Raw genomic sequence first — 21183 nt, 5'->3', positions numbered from 1 at the left:
TTTTTTTATATTATAATACTAAAAACTGCTGTAAATAGTGCATTTTGTGACACCATTTGATTTATCAGAATTTGTTGTCATAAAATATATTATGTAAATATAATATAACTTTAATTGATATTTGGGGCATATTTTATTGTAAAAAATTGTGACCAGTCAATATATATATATATATATATCCAAATATAGTAACAGAAATCCCACGATCCTTATTCACAGAGGCCAATAGAATGCTTTGGATTTTTTGTGCGAGCACCACCCACGAATTTTCATGAGGTGGCCGTGGGTAGAGTGAATCCCCCTAGGCGGTTGAGATTCTCTCTCTTCTCTCTGTCCTCGTGTCAGTCTATTTCAAGAGAAAGTGTGATTTGACTTGAGCATCGTGTCTTCTGGAAAGCGAGCCTACTCAATTTACTGGAGACTTCCATCAAGGGAGGAGAGGGAGAGAGAGAGAGATTGGTCCTTCGAAGTGCGAAGCAAATGGCTCTGAGCAGGTGTGGCTTGAAGCTCTTAAACGGTTCTCATGGCAACCTCTCCAGGACAGGTATCTCTTTCTGACGTCTCATCTCTTATTTTGTGAACCTTACCACAAACAAAGGCAGCAAAGGAAAACTGTATACGTTATTCTTTTTACTTTCTGAAATTAATTTATGCTTTTGATAGACATAAAATTTCGTTTCTGGCATTTGATGAATCCGATCTGTATTTCTTCTTTTTAGAGTGCAATATCTGAAATCGTCCTGCTCTGGTAGTTGGTTTTAACTTTCTCTTTCTATGCTTGACCATATCTTTCCTAATACCATCCTTAGCATTGTAGATCCATTTCCAGTCCTGTTGGATTATATTCTCATAATAATTGCTCCTTCCTCAACTTTTGCTTTGCCTTATCTACCAATTGCCCTTGCATTTGGACTCCCATCGGCCTGTAAATGGAATACTAACCAAATCTTTGCACACCTCCATAAATGGTTCACTTGACCTATCCAAAACCAAGGAGGCATTATTAAAAGTGATCTCCTTCCATGCACTGTCATCCTTTCTGTGGACCTGATTCCATCCTCTTATGGATCTGCTCTATTTGGTTCACTTTCGTACTCCTTTTAAATCCTATTGTCGGCATAATTGGATCTCCTTTCCTCCTTGCCGCTGAGAGAGAATGCTTCTGAATTCCACTTTGTAACTGCATTGCCTCCTTCCATCCTTGTCAGTATACAAACTGTTAGTGCTATAGACCCTCTCATGCACCAATTTCTGATTATCGAAAACAGCCATATCCCTCTCCAGCCAATAAGAATTCTCCAGGATGCTATGTTCCTGCTCCATAATAGCTTCTCCTTTATCCACTCTCTCAAACTCAAGAGTCCTCCATCGGCATAGAGAATCTGTTGGAGTAGACGACTCTTCTTCATTGGTTGTGATGTGAAAACCATCTTTGACTTGAGTATTTTTCATTCATTGAATGCCTGTTTCAGCAGGTCTATATGAGGGCACCTAGTTGGAATTATTATTGGCATTGATCTTCACATGTGATCCATCTTGATGTCACGCTGATCTGCATACTGAACGAAAGAACATGATGTTCTCGTAAACAACCTTTGAGTCAAATTGGTTTTCTATAATCACAAGAACCACATTGTGAGGCTTGGAGCTTCATGGCACTTCAATAAAAATTTGAGCATAGCTCGATCCATAGGTCTATTGAAGCCTGATCATGCTGGAGTCTTTTTAGTCGCCTCAAGTTTCCGGACATCCCTGGCCTCCATTGATCTACTATCAACACTCTACCCACTAGTTTCCAAGCACTTTGGTTGAGCACAGACACCATATTTTCATTTGGATCGAAGCAGGGGTGAAGCCAGAAATTTTTTTTAATACGGGCTGAAATATCATTTTTCAAAAATTTTATATATTTTGAGTTGGGGCCAGACAAACTAACTTTTGCCAAGGGACTGCATATACGTTTTATATTTACAAATATAAAAATAAAATCCACATGCCTGAAACTTATTGATATCCTTATAGCTACTTTCTGGGATGAAAAACATTTGTATTTCATCCACATCTATCGACCATCTCCTCTACTTCGAAGTACTCTTTCTGGCGCCCACACATCTGGCCTTGACCTGGAGGTATATGGCCTTCAATACCCAGTTCCCATTATGGATCTTTAGATGTTGAGTCGGACTGAGCACACATTTTCAGTACCACCAATTTGAAATTAGAAATATTAGTGTTTGCTTCCATAAAAAGATTGTCTCAATATGAAGTTGTAGTCGGAAGACTACTAGGAATTTCCAAGAATTTATTTTTAGCGAGCTCCTTGTGATTTTAACTCAAAGTTATATATATATGGTTAGAACTGGACCAATGCTTGGCATGGTTCGACCTGGAACAACTCTTATGCAACAAATGTTCTTTGTATACCATATGACATGGATATAACAAAGAACTGAATTCCTCCTCTTCAAGCCCTTTCTGGTGGTTGGAGCTTCATTTCTATGCTCATACAGCGAGAATCATTTCGTTATGTCGCTTATATTTAAGGCTATTCTTTCTTGGATATTGTTGTATAATGTTATGTGAATGTGATGTAGTCAAGTATCTATAATAGCTGCCAATTTGACTTTGTTTGACAATAAATTTAACTGTCCATGTTTGTATCCACGTTTTAATTGTCTCTGATTTCTACACTATTGAATTGTTATATAATAAGCTGTAGTCATGGAGAGCTTTTTGTCTTCCAGTGTCCAAGGCATTGCACTCGACGAGTGTGAAGAGAATGGGAGGCGGGCATGGCCATGATTCAGAACCATTCTATATGCACGCGAAGCACATGTACAACCTCGACAGGATGAAGCACCAGAAGCTGAAGATGTCACTCGGTGTCTGGACTTGTTTCGCCATTGGGGCAACTGTTCCCATCTTTGTTGTCATATTCCAACAAAAGAAAACTGCTTCTGCATGAACCATTTTTGTCGGGCATTAGATTTCTGTCTGGATTCGCATAGTCAGGTACCCTCCGATGGAAAAATGTGTTTGATTCGAGGGTTGGTTTAAGTTACGGTGCTCAATAATGCCATCTAATTTCATATATGTAAGGAAGTTTTTCAAATATTTGCCTTAATCTGGGTCAATTTGTCTTCCTCCTGTGCTCCTAATCAAACTCAAGGGCCATGCAAAAGCAAACCCAGACGTGGTGAAGATGTATCTCTGAGTCAGCTATGGGCAAGAAATGTCTTTACTCACTTTAGGCCAGGGGTGGAGTCAACATTTTTGGCCAAAAGGCACTAGTAATTAAATTTTTAATATAATAGCTGTTATCCATACATGGCCCACACCTACCTCCGCCCCTGTTTTAGGTTACAAAGAAATTAAAAAATATATTGATGTTTAATAGACAAATTCTCATTTTTCACTGGCAAAGAGGGCTTTCGGGAGATTAGCATCTCGTGTTGAAGGTAAAACCAAAACCAAGTGGTAACTCACCTCTTGTCCGAGTGGTTGGAGTTTTCTACCACCCGGCAAAAAGTCGAGTGATTAGGGTAAAGGCCTGCTTTCGGTGTCTCGAAGTACCGTCCTCACAATGCTTCAACTTTCAGGTTGATAGCCCTTCTTTTGTAGCATAAAAGATTGACACCACGAGAATTTGAAACGAGCACCAGCTGCCTATTGGCCTCACCCCGACCGATATGCCAATCCCCTTAGGGATAACTGGGCCTCTTTTAACTTGTGCCCAACTCCTTATCTAGGTGGATGGACATTGTAATAAGGACAGCAGGAATAAACATGTCTAACTTCCAAACAGAATAATTTACAAATACGGGTTTATAACTGCTCTTTTGATCTGACATATGACTATGTTATAAGCCACAAGGATGGAGATTAAACCACTAATGACAAAAGCGTACAATGCCTCAAGGATAAGGGCAGACTATTTCCGACCACTCAGAATAATCCCAACCTACTGCAGCATCAAGAAACAAAGAAAAACAAAAGACAGCCAACAATAACGAGATGTAGTATGCCCTAGACCACTGAGGAGACTATTATTAACGCTTCCTCCTTTGATTGGACCAGGAAGCAATATGCTGTTAATTCGAATGAGTCACCGTTGACTCAGAAAGATGACTGGACCTACAATTGACATAGTTCAACACTGTAGTTTTAACCATGCAGCCAATGATGTTCAGATTTTGCAGCTTGAATCAATTAGTTCCTGCCGCTGGCTGCCCCTCCTCATAGAACGGCAAGACATCCATCCGTTCCTCAAGACATTCCTCTTTCGTCAGCAGGAGAGTATGCACCAGTCAGGCTTTAAGGAAAAGATGCCATGAAACAGAGATACTCATGTAAATACAAGGCTTCGGACTACCCCACCCACCTAACAAAGGGTTGCCGGCATCTGAATGTCCATCTCTTGTTCGGGTTTACCTTGAAAGGCTCTGATATTTAAATCATTATTATCCACAAACGCAACAAATTGGCTCCGAAAAAGAAATAAGTTGTCTTGGGAAACGAGAGGAATTTACATATTTTTAAGGTTTACTATCCTTCTGTTGTTGAGAATCGCAGTAGCAGGAGGAGGCAGGCGTGGGCTGCCATCAAAATATTATAGGGTGAATCGCTTCACCGTGGTGAAAACACACAAGTTTTGATTTAAACACAATGTGAAAATCTCAGTAGACCTTTCGCTATTAACCGTAATAAAATTTATATTTACGCTTGAAAGTTTCCGAAAACATAACATGTGAGCAGGAGGCAGGTGTTGGCTGCCATCAAAATATTATAGGATGAATCGCTTCATTAGGGTTTGCTTTAAATATGCTGCGGTGAAAACACCCAAGTTTTGATTTAAATTGGCTCCGCAGCATTTTGACCATTAACCATATGAAAAAAATTATATTTACGCTTGAAAGTTTTCGAAAACATAACATGTGAGCAGGAGGCAGGTGTGGGCTGCCATCAAAATATTATAGGATGAATCGCTTCAACAGGTTTTGCTTTAAATATGATGTGGTGAAAACACTCAAGTTTTGATCTAAACACAATGAGAAAATATCCGCAGCACTTTTGCCATTAACCATATTAAAATTTATATTTACGCTTGAAAGTTTTCGAAAATATGACCTGCCTTTGAACTGTTGAAACCTCAGACGTCACCGCACTTTGTTCGCAGATCCTGTCGAGCCTTGCAATGCAAATGCAGTTAGAATAGGTTATTTTGTGCGTGTGTGTGTGTGCGCGCGCTCCTGCATCTACATGTTTGGATGTGTATTTTACACTCTTTTTGCGATATCTCATCATTCCAACTGGGACAAGAACAAGAATCAGGGAAATAGATCATACACTGGACATACCGTTCCACCTCGGAAGCAGTCTCTGAAACTAACTGCATCCTCTCATTCACGATCACTGGACAAGAGAACCACAAAAGACACTTTGAAAATATTGAACTTCATATCTTTCAACTCAAGCCTTTTTCACGGAAGATTGAGTGGTCAATCAACAACCAGGAAGAGAGTGGGCAGAAGAAAGAGGAGAGAAGCTTGTAGTTGATTCACTATGATGCAATAGACACGGATGCCTACTTGAAGACCCCACATAGAGTGGAGATGCAAGATGGTATGGAGATGCATTGTGGGAGCAAGGAAGATAAGAGGAACCATGAACTTGAGAACCATGGGTTGAACCAGCAGAGGAAAACAAATAAGGTAGACCTAAAGAATGAGGAGAACGTAGAGGAGAAGCACGGGATCTTTGAAATGCTACTGTTTGCAGATCTGTGGAACTTAAGTGGCTGCTCATAGCTGGAGAGTTACTGTAATACCTAAATGTACGTTGAATGGCGGGAGTAGTCGCAAGAGATTGACTCCAAGAACAGACAGGAGAATGATATGAAGCTTGAGCTATTCGTATAGCAGGTGCTGCTGCTAGATGAGAATGGGAAGATGATAATACAGCAGAGGAAGATGGAGAATGATATGAAGACTGAGCTATTCGTATGGCAGGTGATGCTGCTAGATACGAACGGGAAGATGATAATACAGCAGAGGAAGAGGGGGATGCTGAAACAGATACTGGTGGTGAAAGCAACGGTGTGCACTCCGATGCCGGAGGACTGCTCATATTTGTTCTTGCATCATGCTTGCAGACAGGGCAGAAAGTCCTCCAGATTGTAAGCCATGAATCCACGCATACTGCATGAAACTCTGTAGAGTGCCAAAAATCACAAACAAGCAAATCCGAATCAATACAAGACATCAGCAGAAAAGGAGTTTTTCTAGAGCAGACATAACTATACAGATGCAGCAATTATCTATGCGGAAAAGCAATGCAGAAAGCAGAACATACTGTGACGACAAGGTAGTACTCTTAGTTTTTCCCCAGGAGCGTAGTCCTCAAGGCAAATAGCACATGTGCATGATGTACAGCTATCTTCAGTTGTTGAAGTAAATATTATGCTCGGCATTGCTTTCACCAGGTGACTGCTCATTCCGTGGAACTCACGAACATGAGGGAACTGAGGACGCTGTCTTCTTATCCGATGCCTTTGCACAAAGAAACACATTGCAAGCACTGCTGATATTGCAAGTAGACATATGAAAGAGATTGCCATGATGGACCATGCTGAATTTTCAAATGTTGGAACTATCCACAAGTTCATGTCAATCACACCAGCATACTTCTTCAGTTCTTCACCTGATGCCTTGGAAACAAAAACTGCATGGATTTTTATACCTACAGAGTTTCCAGCCACTGCATTTCACATCCAAAACTTAGAATTGGTCACATGCTGCAGAAATAATTTAAATGGTTATATGATAACAAGTGCTCATAACCATATTAAGCCTTCGGTCTAGAGAACTTCGTGTATACACACCTTTCTCTGATCCAATAAAATAGTAGGTTACTTAAAGTCCAATAAAAAAATCTCACTAGGACCGCACAACTACTGGGCATAAAAGAATAGAAAGAACTTCAAAATACCAGCTAGACCAAGTAGGTTGTGTAAAATGCTAATTTAAAGATTCATGTGAAGACAGCAGATTCTCCTCAACACTCTGTCCAGTGATAGTGGGTCCAGCAGAACAAGATCAACTGTTGATATAACTAAAATGTACAAAACATCTAATATCAATCTCCAAGAAAAACGTTCCTAAAACCTATATATTTAAAAGTTAACATCCAGCTTAATTTTGTCTTTCACCAGCATGAGTATTGTTGAATTAGAAGATTTTATGTTTCTAAGTGGCTCTTTGTAATATTAAAGAGTTATAAGATCTCTTTAATATTTCCTTTATTTCTGTTTGATGTAATCTGTAAATCTCCTTTCTACCCTAATCTCTTTATAATGGAGATTAGGGTTAGTGAATGATTAAGGTTTTTCTTTCTCCAATTATGGCTGCTACTCTCTCTCTCTCTCCACATCTCACGACAAGGCTCCAAACCTCACGGCTACAACATGGTAACAGAGCCATCGTGACTGGCGACGTGAAGAAAGTGGTGGCGACGTGAAGAAAACAGTGGTTGGGGCGTGAATCAGGCTGGCGACGTGAAGAAAAACTGCCATCGGCTTCTCCTCCTCAAGCTATCTCTTCCACCGCCTTCTTCTCCATCTCCCTCTTCTGTCTCCTACTCCTGCTACACACGTTCAGTTCCAGTTGACTGCCTTTCAGCAACTGAACCGCGTGGAGGAGTCTATTCACGCTATGAAATCTGCATGAATAGACTCCAGCTATGGATGTCTAAATAAATTTTTTTATCGCAGCTGGGTGGGAGACTGCGGTATTTTATGTTGAATGTTCTTTTTCCTGTCGTTATTCATGATTAGTGGCAAATAATCTGTGGTACAACAGCGTTAGATGCATAAATAGATAAGTTGTTGGTTGCTAAAGACAGTGCAAGCAGTGGAATTTTTTTTCCTTGCCGTTGGATTGCTGGATTTTCTCTGTCGTGGGGCTGTTGGACAGCAGTCTTCTATTTTTATTGCTGGTGCTGTCAGCCTTCTATTTGTGTTGCTGGAGTTTATCTGTCGTGGGAGTGTTGGACAGCAGTCTATCGTGGGATTTTCTCTATTGTTAGGTTGTTGTTTTCTGCCGTAGGGTTGCTGTCAACAGTTGGACAGCAATCTGTTATCGTGGAGTGTTCAGACGCTGTTTGGGAAAAGTGTTTTTGCATCTAACGTTGCCGTGTGGTGTTGGACATATGTTATTGACTTATTGCTGATCAGTCGCAGTCTTCATTGATATATATATATATATATATATATATATATATATATATATATATATATATCATAAAACTGATTTTTCTCATGAGATTAAAAGCGGAGGAAATCTATTTTCCTATGGGTCTACTGTAAAGTTAGATGGATCCAACTACGAGATTTGGTCTCGTGTGTTTATGATGTGTGTGATTGGACATCGGAAGGAGCATGTTATCGAAGAAGATGAGCTTGTGGAAAAGAGTGGAAAATATATTTCGTGGAAGGAAGATAACAATATTGTCATGTCTTGATCATGAATAGCATGCAACCACATATTACTTCTACTATTGCATTCTATACCTCTGCCAAACACATGTGGGATTTTCTGAAACAAACCTACTCGAATGACAAGAATGTTAGCAAGATATTGCAGGTTGAGGAGGAATTACTTAATTTGCAACAGGGTGACCTGAGTCTGGCTTAGTATTTCGCTTCTCTCAAGTCAATTTATGAACGACTTAAAGCATTACGTCCTCCTTGTCCAATATGCCAGAAGACCAATGGTGAACAGTCCATGGTTGCAAAGTTTTTGCAGGGTCACTCTTCTGAATATGCAGTAGTAAAGGCACAGATGTTGACTGGAGCAGAGATCCCTGACCTGGCTGAAGCCTACAACAGACTCAGTCGTCTTGCTGTTACTTTCTCTCCGCCCTCTAGTGATATCCATGCCTCTGCCTTAGCAGCATCAGGAGGTCGTGGACGCAATTCATTTAGGGGGAGAGGCATGGGCTGTGGGTCAGGAGGAGGTCGGGGGAGAATTCAGTGCATCTATTGTGGGAAAATAGGGCATTTGGAAGACAGATGTTGGGATAAACATGGTCATCCTATCGCGGCACCGCCCTTAGGAAGAAATGTTGCATTTAAGCTGGGAAAGAACTCGTTACAGTCTCCTATTAGATCTACCCAAGCAGCGTCATCAGTGGTAGATGGGTCATTATCTTCTTCTCACCCTGAGACAGTGACTGTGAGCATCAACAAGTCAGAGTATGAGGATTTCCTGGCACACAGATCTATCCAGCCATCGGCCTCTACAGTCATAATAGACAGTGCTATGTCCGTTGATACTGTCCCACATGATACAGGTACTACTTGGATAATTGATTCAGGATCATCGAGACACTTTTGTAGTAGACCTTCTATGATTACTGTCATGCACTCATTACCTCAGATACGTCATGTAAGACTTGCAAATGGTCGATCGTCACCTATTATGGGTTATGGAGATATCAAGATCTCTCAGTCTATGACTATTCCTAATGTGTTATATGCTCCTAAGTTTCCCACAAATCTGTTATCGGTTGGACAATTGATTAATGATTTACATTGTCGTGTTACATTTGACTCTGGTGTATGTTCATTTCAGGACTTGCAAACTGAGAAGACGATTGGTGGAGACTATGAGAAAGGGGGCATCTACTTTCTGTCGAATCCAGTGGGTATTGCAGCATTGTCGATCACCTCATTGTCCTCCTCCTTCCAGTGGCATCTGTCAACTAGGCAAACACACCCGTAGCAGTTATTCATCGAGTCTGATTCCGTCCAATTGTGGACTATTTGATCTTCTTCATGTTGATGTGTGGGGTCCTAGCAAAGTTGCTAGTAGGTCAAGATTTCGTTATTTCCTTGTCATTGTTGATGATTATTCTCGAGTCACTTGGGTCTTCCTTTTGAAAGAAAGGTCTGAAGTTGTATGTACTCTCAAAAACCTTATTATTGAAATAAAGACCCAATTTGGTATTCTTGTTAAAAGCATTCGCACTGATAACGCTCTTGAGTTCAAGGCATCTACCTTAATGAAGTTTTACTCTGATAATAGCATTTCTCCTCAGTTTATTTGTCCCCAAACCTCCCAACAAAATGGAGTAGCTAATCGAAAACATCGCCAACTTTTAAATGTGGCTCATTCCCTAATGCTTCATAATAATTTACTTGCATACTTTTGGGGAGATGTCATCCTCACTACCTTATTTGACCAATCGTTTACCATCCTCCTCCACTGACAACAAGGTTCCCATTAAACTTGTGCATCCACAACGACCCTTGTTTCCCGTTGCTCCCAAAGTATTTGGTTGCACATGCTTTGTTCACATACTTGGACCCACACGTAAAAAATTTGGTGCCCAAGCCATTAAGTGCATCTTTATAGGCTACTCCAGAAACCATAAAGACTACAAATGCTTTGACCCTTTAACTCAAAAGGAGTATATCAGTGCGGATGTCACGTTCTTTGAGTCTAAACCTTATTATAGCTCCACTTCTATCTCTACTGAGATGCCACAGTCACCAGACCCACTACCTATTCCTCCTATTCCTTTGGAGTCATTCCCTTTTGAATCTCCTTCTAAAGACTCACCGGCTGTAGTGTCCAAGTTTCGTGATCCTCCGCTGGTCTACACACGTCGACAGGACCCCTCTCATGATCCTTCGCCAACCGCTTCTCAGGAGGTAAGTTCATCTGAAGTGAGTACCCTTAGTCCGTCTAATCCCTGTCAAGACTTATGGTTGAGTTTCACGATCTTCTTCTAAAATACTTTGCTAAACATAAGTCAGAACATTATATATATGTATATCTGGATCCGGTTTGACATAATGAAATCCAAATTAATTTTATGTATCTGATATAAAATCCAACAAGTAGCTGGATAAAAGTAAGACCTGAAATGATTGTCAGTTTGAGTAGTTAGGCTTTTTTTTTCTGTCCAGTTAGTCAGTCGGACAGTCGAATCCAAATTATTGATTATTTGGTCAGGGCTGGACCGGCTTACCTGATGCTTACAGCATAATCTCAGGAAATTGGTGAAATATTATAAACCTTTCAGCAATTCATTCTCATCCACGTCATTGGAGAGAAATTGATGATCCATGACACCAAATAGCCACCATGTGTTCACATGAGAGAGAGCTCCATTTTCAGCCTCAAAACGCTACATTCTTTTCTTTTCATTTTTTCCAAGACAGTTATATCCTATTAGATATGGAAGTTATCTTTTATGGTAAATATAAGGTTGTGAAAAGTTGTCCCTTACTTAAATCTTTTGCTTACCAGGTTGGTCAACTCGTGAATACTAGTGAGGATTATGAACAACTAGTTGAATGAGTTGCTGGACAGAACCAGATAGAAACAAATCGTAAAGCTTAGCATAAAGGATTGACTGCTGTTACGAATATGGAAGGACACAGTGATTACAAAAATGTTTTTCTTTCTCCATTAGTAACATATCAGCTACTTTATCCTATTATCTACACTTCCCAATTAGTAAAAGATCATATTTTGTCCTTTCAGCTATAGTGCACATAATACTAAAAACAAGACATAGTGATGTTCAGATTTATCAAAATTTTAAACTTTTCCACCGTTATTGCTGCAAAGAGCACTAAAATTCATTCCAGCACTATTTTTGCAATATAAAACCAGGATTACTTGCCATAAAATATGGACCAGTATATAATTGTATGGAGCGCCCCCTGCATCACTTCACTTATTGGAAAACAGAAAACAAAAGGAACAGTGCCTAAGCAAGCTGCAAATCAGATAGGCAGTTCTTTTATTTCCAAGCCCACAAAGTGAAATAAATTGGAAGATACGGACCGTGACAAAAGGATCTCAACACAGATAACTGCCACATCATAGCAAAAATAAAACATATATGAAATAATAGTATTACATAATAAAGGGCATAATGCCACTTTAGAAATAACAGCATAATGGTATCACATCACAGAAAAAAAATATTAACTATAATAGTATAACAAAAATAAAGGTCATTATGCCACTTCAGAAATAAGAAGCTACAGAAAATTAGTGAGTTTCATTTTATGTGTGTTTTCACAAATCATAACCGTAAAAATGAGATCTACATGTCCAAAAAATTAGGATTCAATCATTCAACATATAGTAAATAATTTTCTGATGTATGGATAGATCTTATCAAAAATCAATGGTTCAAATTTTTGTAATACCGTAATGACGAAGGATGCAGAGGAGACCAGCCAACACTAGCCATACATAAGTAGTTTTTTAAGGAACAACTTTCAAAATAGAAAAAAGTTAAACTTACGAAAGATAAAATTTTTTGAAATTGGGCCTATAATGCAGACATCCTTATCCTCTAAGTATCAAAATAATCTTTACCATGTGAGTGATCACTTTCACAACCTGAACTTTCCTGCCAATATTCAGAATAAGAAGCAAGTTTCTTGAGCACATGAATCAAGGTAGATGACATCATGGAATAGGAACAGTGACTTACTTGAGACTAAAGCACCACTATCTTCGTCATCATAGACGATAGCAGCCTTGAATCCAGCATCCTGTGCATTTCTAACTTTGTCTTCAAATGTGCATCCCCCTCTGATAATTAAAGCAATGGGGGATCTTCCACCTTCTGCAGATACATTATCCTTCAATGGAATGCAAGCATTAAGAGGTTCAGCTATATACAGCATTCCACAATCTCCTGATCCCACAACTGCTGGAGCTGGAAAATTTGCATATAATTAGCTTAATTCAGACTTCCAGACTAGCAAGCTAGAATAGGGAAAACCAGATGGATATATTTCGTTTTTGTTGTTACTGTATGTGTCCTGCCAACATTTTCAGTACATTGTCAACAATAAAATTCACAGTGACCTATGGAATCTGTTTGAAGAACTTTTAGGAGATAAACAAGGCCAGCGCCACGAGCATGACAAGTGACAATGAGTAAAGGTTTTTATCTCTGTCTGCATAAGAGGAAACATTGTTTCCTAATTTTATGTGCAACTTTCTGCTGCTATAGGACTTGAAAACACAATGAGTGATTCATTTCTTTTTTATGGTCCTCCACCAAGAAGACAGTCGAAGACAGACAAACGCCAGGTGAATCACAGTTTCCTGATAAGCAGAGATATCATATAAGCTGCATATAACAGCCATAACAACAGAAAGAGAAGTTATACATTTCCTGGACATGGTGGCCGCAAACTGTTTTATGCTAACCTGCAACAAATGACCCTTTTGACTGTTCCCTTGACAAAAGTAGATCTACAATTTTAGGATAGGCCATGATGTTCACCAAGGCAAATCATAAAATGAATTCAGCAATGCTTCATTTTAAAATTGTTTCTTGAGGAAATGAGGGAAGGTGACAGGTTCCCGAAAACAGGGCAAACAACCAAGTGCATTTGAAACAATTTCAAGTGTCTCTCCATTTTTGACAATCATAAGTCTTTTTATTAATGATATTTGAGGATGAAAAGAAAACAGAATTTCTAGTTGATTTAAACCTCAACAATCTAAACAGAAATAAAATTCTAACTTTAACTGTTTCCCAAATAAAAGAGTCAATGCTTGTGTTCAGCTTTGCCTTTGGAGCCAATCAATTCATTGATGGTTTCCTCCATGTTTATCGGCCAGCTAGACAGTGTTCAGCTGGTTTGGCCCTTCTCCAACTGCTTTTCTTATAATCAACTGTACAGATGGATGTGTAATGCCCATAACTACATGTTGCAAATAATGTATAGATCGAATTTTATAAGGGTTTTAACATGAACAGACCTAACTTTCTTGGCTCACAAAATCTGATGTAGATATAAGATTTTTTGTTTTCCTATTCCGACATTGTCAAACACTACCAAAGGTTGGGCAGTAGAATCTAATCTCCATATGTGTGTGTGGAGGGAGGGAGAGAGAAAGAGAGAGATCATTATTATTCTGATCTAACTATTTGGAGGGAGGGAGAGAGAAAGAGAGAGATCATTATTATTATGATCTAACTATTTTCATGTTAAAAGATGATCAGCATCCTCACTTACACAAAAATTGAGCCTACTTTTTATATTTACCACCTAAATGAAAAAATTAACAGTGGTGTACCACATTCACACATTTTATTTTCAGGTAAGCAAGGGATAGCCAAAAAACAGGGCAAAAAAACTTTTTTGAGGAAATGACTTTTTTTCTTATGAAAGCTTAGCTTGTGAGAGTGTCTCCATGATTGTTTTTTTATTTTTTCCCTGCTTCAAGGCTAAGAATCAAACTATGGTCAACTCTAGCATAGTTATCGAGGCAACTGCACCTTATTCCTGGAAACTAGTAGTAGTGAATAAGAATAGCTCAATAGACACAGTAATTCTTTCTACAGGAGATGAACATCTGCATTCTGCTATATTAGAAAAATAAACCTGAAGGAGGTTATGCCTGAGCTAGAATTAGAAAAAAAAAATCTAGTAATCTCTATTCTTTATTCACAATCTCTTTCAGAGCAATATTTAGCATTACGCTATTTTAGTTTCAACGAGTTTAGCATTACTTTTTACATACACCTATACCATTTCTTATCTTAACCTTCTAGTTGTTCATGATTGCATTCCTTTTATCCTAGGACCATCTCCACCATTCTCTATGCATGCATACACTATCTTTACTACTTGCAGCAACTTACAAAATAAAAAAATAGTACACCTTTCATATATTGCACACGAAGACTAAGAGCATGTTATCCAGCAGAAATAAGTCTGCTGACTCAAAATACAGCCTAAAACTTGAAAGCCATACTAAATCTTACTGAAGCTCGCTTCAACGTCATCGAAGGACAAGGAAACATTCTTCCCGTTCAACACCACGTTCGCTGTTGCTGTTTTCAAGACCAAAGAAAAAGCAATGCACAGGAGAGGGAAATATATGTATTTCCCGTTATGCCGTCCAGAAGAACCCAATTCCATTCTGACAGTTACCGACAAGGAGATCCAGTTTGGCCACTCCCCGACCTGCTTAAGCTTCCAAATTAACCAAAAGTAGCTCATGTTGCTAATCAATGGAACTTGCAAGCAAATGAAAACAAGACAAACACGAAGCAGTAGACACTACCGATGATTCAAATTCAAGTTCTCTCCACTTGAGCAATACTTTTGATGGTTACTTTTCTGAACAAAAAGGATCTCTCTCTCTCTCTCTCTCTCTCTCTCTCTCTCTCTCTCTCTCTCCACACATGGAAAAAAACAATTTGATTTTTTCTTTTCACAATTACTGATTCACTTGGGAAAAAGCGCACAACTTAATCACCAGGTGCCTTAAGTCGCGCAAGGAACAATTATTGAAACGAAAAAAAAAAAACAAAAGAGGAAGAATTTGAAGATCGTGTGAGAGGAAAGCACCTAAGGTAGATGGAACCAATAAGGAGGAGATATTCGGGCAAGCTAAGCATAAGCGAGAGCTTCATCTCTCAACGAGGATGGCGACGTCAGCTCCCATAAGACACTGTCGTCCAGACCCTCAAACGCGAACCAATGGAATCAAAGATCTAAGGAGGCGGTGTGTGCTCGCATGTCGGCGTCGAGGAAGAAGACGCCGAATGAACTTTTCATTTAAGATACTATATAATGTTCAATAGTTGTAGTACAGGCCTGACTTTTTCCAATTTTCAGATATGGCCCTTACGTTTTTCTGATAATATGTCTGATATGTAAATGAAGTTTTTAGAAGAGAAGCACCAATTGATCACTGTCTCAACTTTATCATCAATATAATTTGTACATGACAAATTTGTAAAAGTTAATTGAGAACCGCTTTTTTTTTCTTTTTGAAATTTCACCACTGAGTGAACATCAGTATTTATATTTGTAAATGCTCATATTAAACATATATTAAGAATATATAGAAATATATATCCGTGATATAAAGAAGCGTTAGCTGCATCTAATGTTCTTTCACAACAACTAAAGGGATTACTTTTTGTTTGGATTTAATCGCAGGTGAAATAACATAATAAATGACATGTTCTAATAATAACATGTTTTGTTTTTCTATAACAAACTTGCATGTGGCCAATTTTTATAAAATTGAAGTAATTGACAGCAACGTAATTTATTTTCAGCAAAATGAAAAGCAATTTTGAATAATGTGGTCAAAAGCATAAGCTTTCACCTATCTGAGGCCATCATTTGTGGCTGACTACATCAGGTTATATGTATGGTTCCTAACAAGGGAAGATGTATTAAGTATTGAAAATGATCAAAATTAGTCAAATGGAAGACCCTTTTCCTTTAAAGGCAAAAGTAAAACCTAAAAAATAAAATTATAAAGATAACCCTCATGTAAAAGTTGGAAACATGACATCTCATGATAGCAACATAAGTAGACATCAAAATGGAGGCTAGTACTGGCAAATTGGGAATGCTGAAGCCCGATTCTGATATTATGTTTAAAATGTAGGACCTTAAATAAAAAGCTTTCTCTAACATCTTTTTCTTCAACATTTTTTACGGCGGGAGATTTTTAGCTTTTAGAATATTTCTTGCCTTTATTCTTCTGACCCGGAAAGCATCCTCAACCTCTTCCTGTGTGGGAAGGGCTGTATTCCAGACCCAATTAAAGTCTTCAAAAGTGTTTCAGAAAAATATCCAAATAAGTTCACAGATAAAATTAAGTATTATTCAAAAAAATGTTCTCAAATAAATTCAAGAGCTAAATCCGTGAAGCTATATTCACCAATTCAGGCTGCATATTACTTTATTAAAAGATTTAGGGGTGTTTGAAGACATCCCAAAACCAGGATTTGCATCTAAAACCAGGTTTCAAAGGTGTTTGGGTGTTATCAAAACTGGGTTTAAGAAAAACCAGTTTGGGTCTCCCTTAGGTTTTTCAAGCACCAAGCTTTGGATGTGTCAATCAAATAAAAAAAAAAACAAGGTTTTTTTTTTAACTCATTAAAAAAACCAAGTTTAAAGAAAAATGGATTAGTTGTGGATGTCATCCAAACGCCCCCTTAAGTTGTGTTTGGATGATACCTTAAAATTAAGGTAAAACATAGTTTTGTGTCCAGAATTAAGTTTTTTGAGTATGTGGGTTCCATAAAAACTGCAAGCCTGATTTTGTTAAATGAAGTGAAAAACCTGATACCAATATACCCTCTTCCTTCTCCGTTCATAAAAACCAGGTTTTGAGTTTGTCCCATAAACAAATGAACTAAGTTCTTAAAATTCACTAAAAGAACTTGGTTTTTTTTTTTTTAAACCAAGCTTCCTTGAAACTGAGCTAGATAAGGGTGTCATCCAAACACCTCCTTAAAAATTATCACATAAAACTCTGGAATCAGTTACATGATCAACCTGCAAATCAACCAATTAATTTGTCGTTTATCTTTCCAATATCTATGTTTTAAATATTTTAATTTTTCTGGTATTTTTAATTTCAAAATTTTCTTAATTAAACCTTTTACTTTCGAAGAGATTAGACGTGATTTTTTCTTTCCGTCTTTCAATATTGCACAAAAATTATGCCTGGATCATCAGGCCTTTGAGGCGGACGAGGTCAAAAAGGAAAAAGAAAATTAAAGAGAACAAGTTTATATTTTCACATATATAGCCTGTTGTGTTGTCTACAAAATTTTTTTTTAAGTATAATTAAATTTTCATTTTTTTTAAATTCCCAGGTCAAGCCTCTTATATGCCCCTAGCTCCCATTTGCCTTCACCCCTGAACTGCATTCGTTAGTGTTGGCTGTCCAGACAACGGCTGCTTGGGGGTTAGGCCCCCATCCTTTTATTTCAACAAAATAAGAGGTATATACAACCAAAATTGGTCCAGTAGGACCTCATCATCTATGATTGGATTCTTTAAGTGGATCCCACATGTCATCTGTGGGATTCCATTTGGTATACATGTCATTGTCCGGAATGGACATCAAAAGGTTGGTGGCTTCAGCGAGAGGCCATCTCCTGCAAAAAACAATCCTATTGAGAAGACTGTTGAACATAGAGTTAGTGTCAGTGTTGCGCCTGCCTGTTAGGGTACTGCGGAATTGCTGCTTCCAATCGCCACTATTGGCCAGTATATAGATACGCCCTTGATTATCTTCTAGGTTAACCAGGTACCCGATGCATTCCCTAAGTATCTCGGTCTCCCACCATTCAGAAATGTTGCCAAACCAGCAAGCTAGACCATGGCGAAACCGGCCCGCTGTGTCTCTAATGAGGCCTGCGACCCCTTTTCTACCAGCCATAAACAGGGAGGTAATGCTGATTTCCACCCATGTATCTGCTTGGTTTGCTCCATTGCTCCATAAGATCCCTGTGCATAACCAGTTTTGAGTTTTAACTCGTTGCGAAATAGTCCACTGATACGTCCACCAATGATCGCAGCAGTGTGACCAGAAAATTTTGGCCACATTGCCTATAGGAATATCTCCTCTATGCTTAAACTGGTTGCGCGTTTTTCAAATGAACCAAATCCCCAAATGGAAGCTATCTTTCCAGCATTTATCCAAGGTTTTGTCTTTGAAGCCTTGCTTGTGCCACCTTATGAGTCCTTGCTTTAAGAATTGAGGGCTCCAATGCCATGGAGGCACAGCCTAAGTACACCACCCAGGCGGCCCTAGGGAGTCGTCTTCCTTTCCACACTAGCATATTATCGATGGACTCATTGCCTTTCTTACGTATTCGTTGCCATATGTCGCGCCTGGTGATCTCCCCTTTATTATCATTCCTCCATGTAAGAACATCCAGCTGTTCCACCTGAATCGTAGGCAAAGAGGCAAGAATATTAAGACCGGTAAGGAAGCCTCTTATGTACTCCCTGTTCGTCTCAATGATCTCTTTAACTGAGTACGGGATACAGTCTTGGATGAGATGAAGGTGAGATATGGGAATCTTGTCTATCAGTCGATCAACCCCCCAATGATCTGTCCAGAATTTTGCCAAGGCACCATTCCCTATTTTCCAAACGACTTGCTCTTTCACCTTGCTCCATGACCGCAACGCCATACGCCAAGCTCTGGACACCCTTTTTCCCCTCAAACTACTGTCGAGCAGTCCCTTGCGCTCACAGTATCGCCCTTTGACAAGGGTAGCCCAAGGGGAGGCCTGCTGCGACACTCGATAAACTAAAAAAGCCATGTTGGCCATATTAGTTTCCTTGATATCTCTGAGGCCAACGCCTCCCTCTAACTTAAGGAGAGAGAGAGTTGACCAATTCATGCGATGGTAATTCTTACGGTCTGCCATATCTCCCCACAGAAAATCAGCTGCCATCTTGTTCAATTGTTTGCAAGTTGCCGCAGGAAGATTAGCAACTAGGCTCCAATAGCTAGGCATTGCGGAGAGAACATGTTTGATTAAACACAGACGGCCTGCAAACGAGAGACATTTTTGTTTCCAAAGTGCAAGCTTTTAGGAGGACCGAAGGATTAGCTGCCTGCATTGCACCTCTGTCAAGGCATTCGTCTGAAGGGGAATACCAAGATAGGTGGTGGGGAGGGCCCCTTGACGCCAGCCCATTTCGTGCTCAATGCGATTTAACACTTGACTGTCCATATTGAATGGGAGGATTGTACTTTTGGCAGTATTCATAACCAGGCTAGAGCAGGAGGCGAACTCCTCTAGACACACTTTCAAATGGCGTAAGTTTTGTAACCTCCCATCCATGAAGAAAATAATATCGTCCGCATAAAGCGTGGAAGAAGGGGAGGTAAGTCCAGCCCCCATAGGCGGGATTTTTATTTGCCAGCTATTGCTTTGCGCTTGGATGCTACGAGTGAGCATCTCCATGACTGAGATAAACAGGTAAGGGGAGAGGGGGTCGCCTTGCCTAAGACCTCTCTTATGTTCAAACCACCCCCCTTTCTTGCCATTGATGAGAAGTGCCGATTTGACTGAGGTGACAATAGTCATGACTTTTTGAATCCATAATTCATGAAAGCCTAGGTGGCAGAGGGCAGCCTTCAGGAAGTCCCAGTTGACTCTGTTATAAGCCTTGTTTAAATCAATCTTTACACAAGCCGCTTGCTTCTTACTATTTTGGAAAACATGAACAATTTCCTGACTGAGAAGAAAGTTGTCTTGGATGCATCTTCCCTGTAGGAAGGCACTTTGATTATTAGATATGATCCTGTTGAGGATGGGCCGCATGCACTGGACCATGATCCTGGTAATAAATTTCAGCGTGCTAGTACAGAGGGATATAGGGCGAAATTTGTCCAACTGCTTAGCTCCTTGCTCCTTGGGCAGCAAGATGATGTGAGTCCTGTTAATGGATTTAACCAGCTTGCCGGAATGAAAAAACCCACTGATAGCCGCAGAAACGGCCTCCTTCACAGTATTCCGATTGGACTGGAAGAAATTATTACCAAACCCATCTGGGCCCGGCGCGGAATCCTTATCTACCTCCATTACTGCTCACTAAATTTCTTCTGTAGTGATAGGTTTCAATAGGTCAGCATTCTCCTCTAGAGACACAGTAGGGCCTGGGGCGAGAGAATGCGGTAGGCACCCATCACCCTGAACATTCGCTAAAAATCGACAAAGAAGTTCGTGCAAGCTGAGAATATGTCAGGCATGTCTGTTACGAGCTGACCCCCATGGGAGATAATGTCGATCTTGTTCCTCCTTTGCCTCCCATTGGCGATTCCTTGAAAGAATTTGGTGTTGAGGTCTCCATCCTTGATCCATTTGATTCTAGATTTTTGGCGCCAAAGGCGTTCTTCTAGGTGCAGGAGCACCGAAAGTTGTCGCTTGAGGTTGCACTCTTCCTCTATCGCCTGAAGGTGGCCACTTTCAATCTGGGACTGTAGGTATTTAAGTTTAGATTTGATATCCACAATATGGGGGGATAGATCATTGGCTCCACCTTTGCACCACATCTTTAACTTGTCCTTGGTGGCCTCTAGTTTGTAAATGAGTTTAATCATTGCGCAGCCTCTAATGTCCACTGTCTATGCAGATTCAACTTGGTTTTTGTACCTTGCCATGTCCATCCAGTATTGAAAATGCCGAAATGGGGTACGTCCCCAAGTTGAGTACCTACGCTTTGAGATGCAGAGCAGAATGGGGTTGTGGTCAGATATTGTCCTAGGGAGCACTTCCAGTTGCAGTAACAATTCTGGATCGTCCACCCATTCCTTGGAAACATAACATCTGTCGATCTTGGACATCACATTATCTTTG

At 39.6% G+C, this 21183-nt stretch overlaps 3 protein-coding genes across 4 annotated transcripts; 1 reads left to right on the top strand and 2 right to left on the bottom strand.

Annotated features, from left to right (window-relative positions):
- Window positions 1-480: 480 nt before the first annotated feature.
- LOC116267124 (uncharacterized) lies at window positions 481-2975 on the top strand. The gene is made up of 2 exons (XM_031648707.2): window positions 481-544; window positions 2745-2975. Exons 1-2 carry the CDS (start codon window positions 481-483, stop codon window positions 2963-2965), a joined length of 285 nt encoding a protein of 94 aa, XP_031504567.1. The 3' UTR covers window positions 2966-2975.
- A 2287-nt stretch (window positions 2976-5262) lies between these two features.
- Window positions 5263-15577, bottom strand: LOC116267123 (receptor homology region, transmembrane domain- and RING domain-containing protein 5-like). 2 transcript variants are annotated; one of them, XM_031648706.2, is made up of 5 exons: window positions 15401-15577; window positions 14812-15022; window positions 12517-12744; window positions 6352-6756; window positions 5263-6209 (listed from the first exon to the last, which is right to left on the bottom strand). In XM_031648706.2, exons 2-5 carry the CDS (start codon window positions 14966-14968, stop codon window positions 5503-5505), a joined length of 1497 nt encoding a protein of 498 aa, XP_031504566.1. In that variant the 5' UTR covers window positions 14969-15022; window positions 15401-15577; the 3' UTR covers window positions 5263-5502. The 2 variants fall into 2 exon arrangements, with proteins under 2 accessions (XP_031504566.1, XP_031504564.1); XM_031648704.2 differs by having other exon boundaries at window positions 14812-15013.
- A 4951-nt stretch (window positions 15578-20528) lies between these two features.
- On the bottom strand, window positions 20529-20927 carry LOC116266729 (uncharacterized). The gene has a single exon (XM_031648038.1). It carries the CDS (start codon window positions 20925-20927, stop codon window positions 20529-20531), a length of 399 nt encoding a protein of 132 aa, XP_031503898.1.
- Between the last annotated feature and the right edge of the window lie 256 nt (window positions 20928-21183).

Source organism: Nymphaea colorata, chromosome 13 (genome assembly GCF_008831285.2).
Source record: "Nymphaea colorata isolate Beijing-Zhang1983 chromosome 13, ASM883128v2, whole genome shotgun sequence".
Taxonomy (NCBI): domain Eukaryota; kingdom Viridiplantae; phylum Streptophyta; class Magnoliopsida; order Nymphaeales; family Nymphaeaceae; genus Nymphaea; species Nymphaea colorata.
The sequence above is the reverse complement of the archived record's forward strand: the minus strand, read 5'-3'. Positions and strand labels throughout refer to the sequence as shown.

Bases quoted from the DNA above. Each gene is read 5' to 3' on its own strand.
- LOC116267124 (XM_031648707.2), top strand. From the start codon at position 481: ATGGCTCTGAGCAGGTGTGGCTTGAAGCTCTTAAACGGTTCTCATGGC. The intron at 545-2,744 runs GTATCTCTTTCT...TTTGTCTTCCAG, and splicing joins TGGCAACCTCTCCAGGACAG to TGTCCAAGGCATTGCACTCG.
- LOC116267123 (XM_031648706.2), bottom strand. From the start codon at position 14,968: ATGGAATTGGGTTCTTCTGGACGGCATAACGGGAAATACATATATTTC. The intron at 12,745-14,811 runs GTAAGATTTAGT...CAAATTTTCCAG, and splicing joins TGACGTTGAAGCGAGCTTCA to CTCCAGCAGTTGTGGGATCA. The intron at 6,757-12,516 runs GTAAGTCACTGT...TGTGAAATGCAG, and splicing joins TAGTGGTGCTTTAGTCTCAA to TGGCTGGAAACTCTGTAGGT.
- LOC116266729 (XM_031648038.1), bottom strand. From the start codon at position 20,927: ATGATTAAACTCATTTACAAACTAGAGGCCACCAAGGACAAGTTAAAG.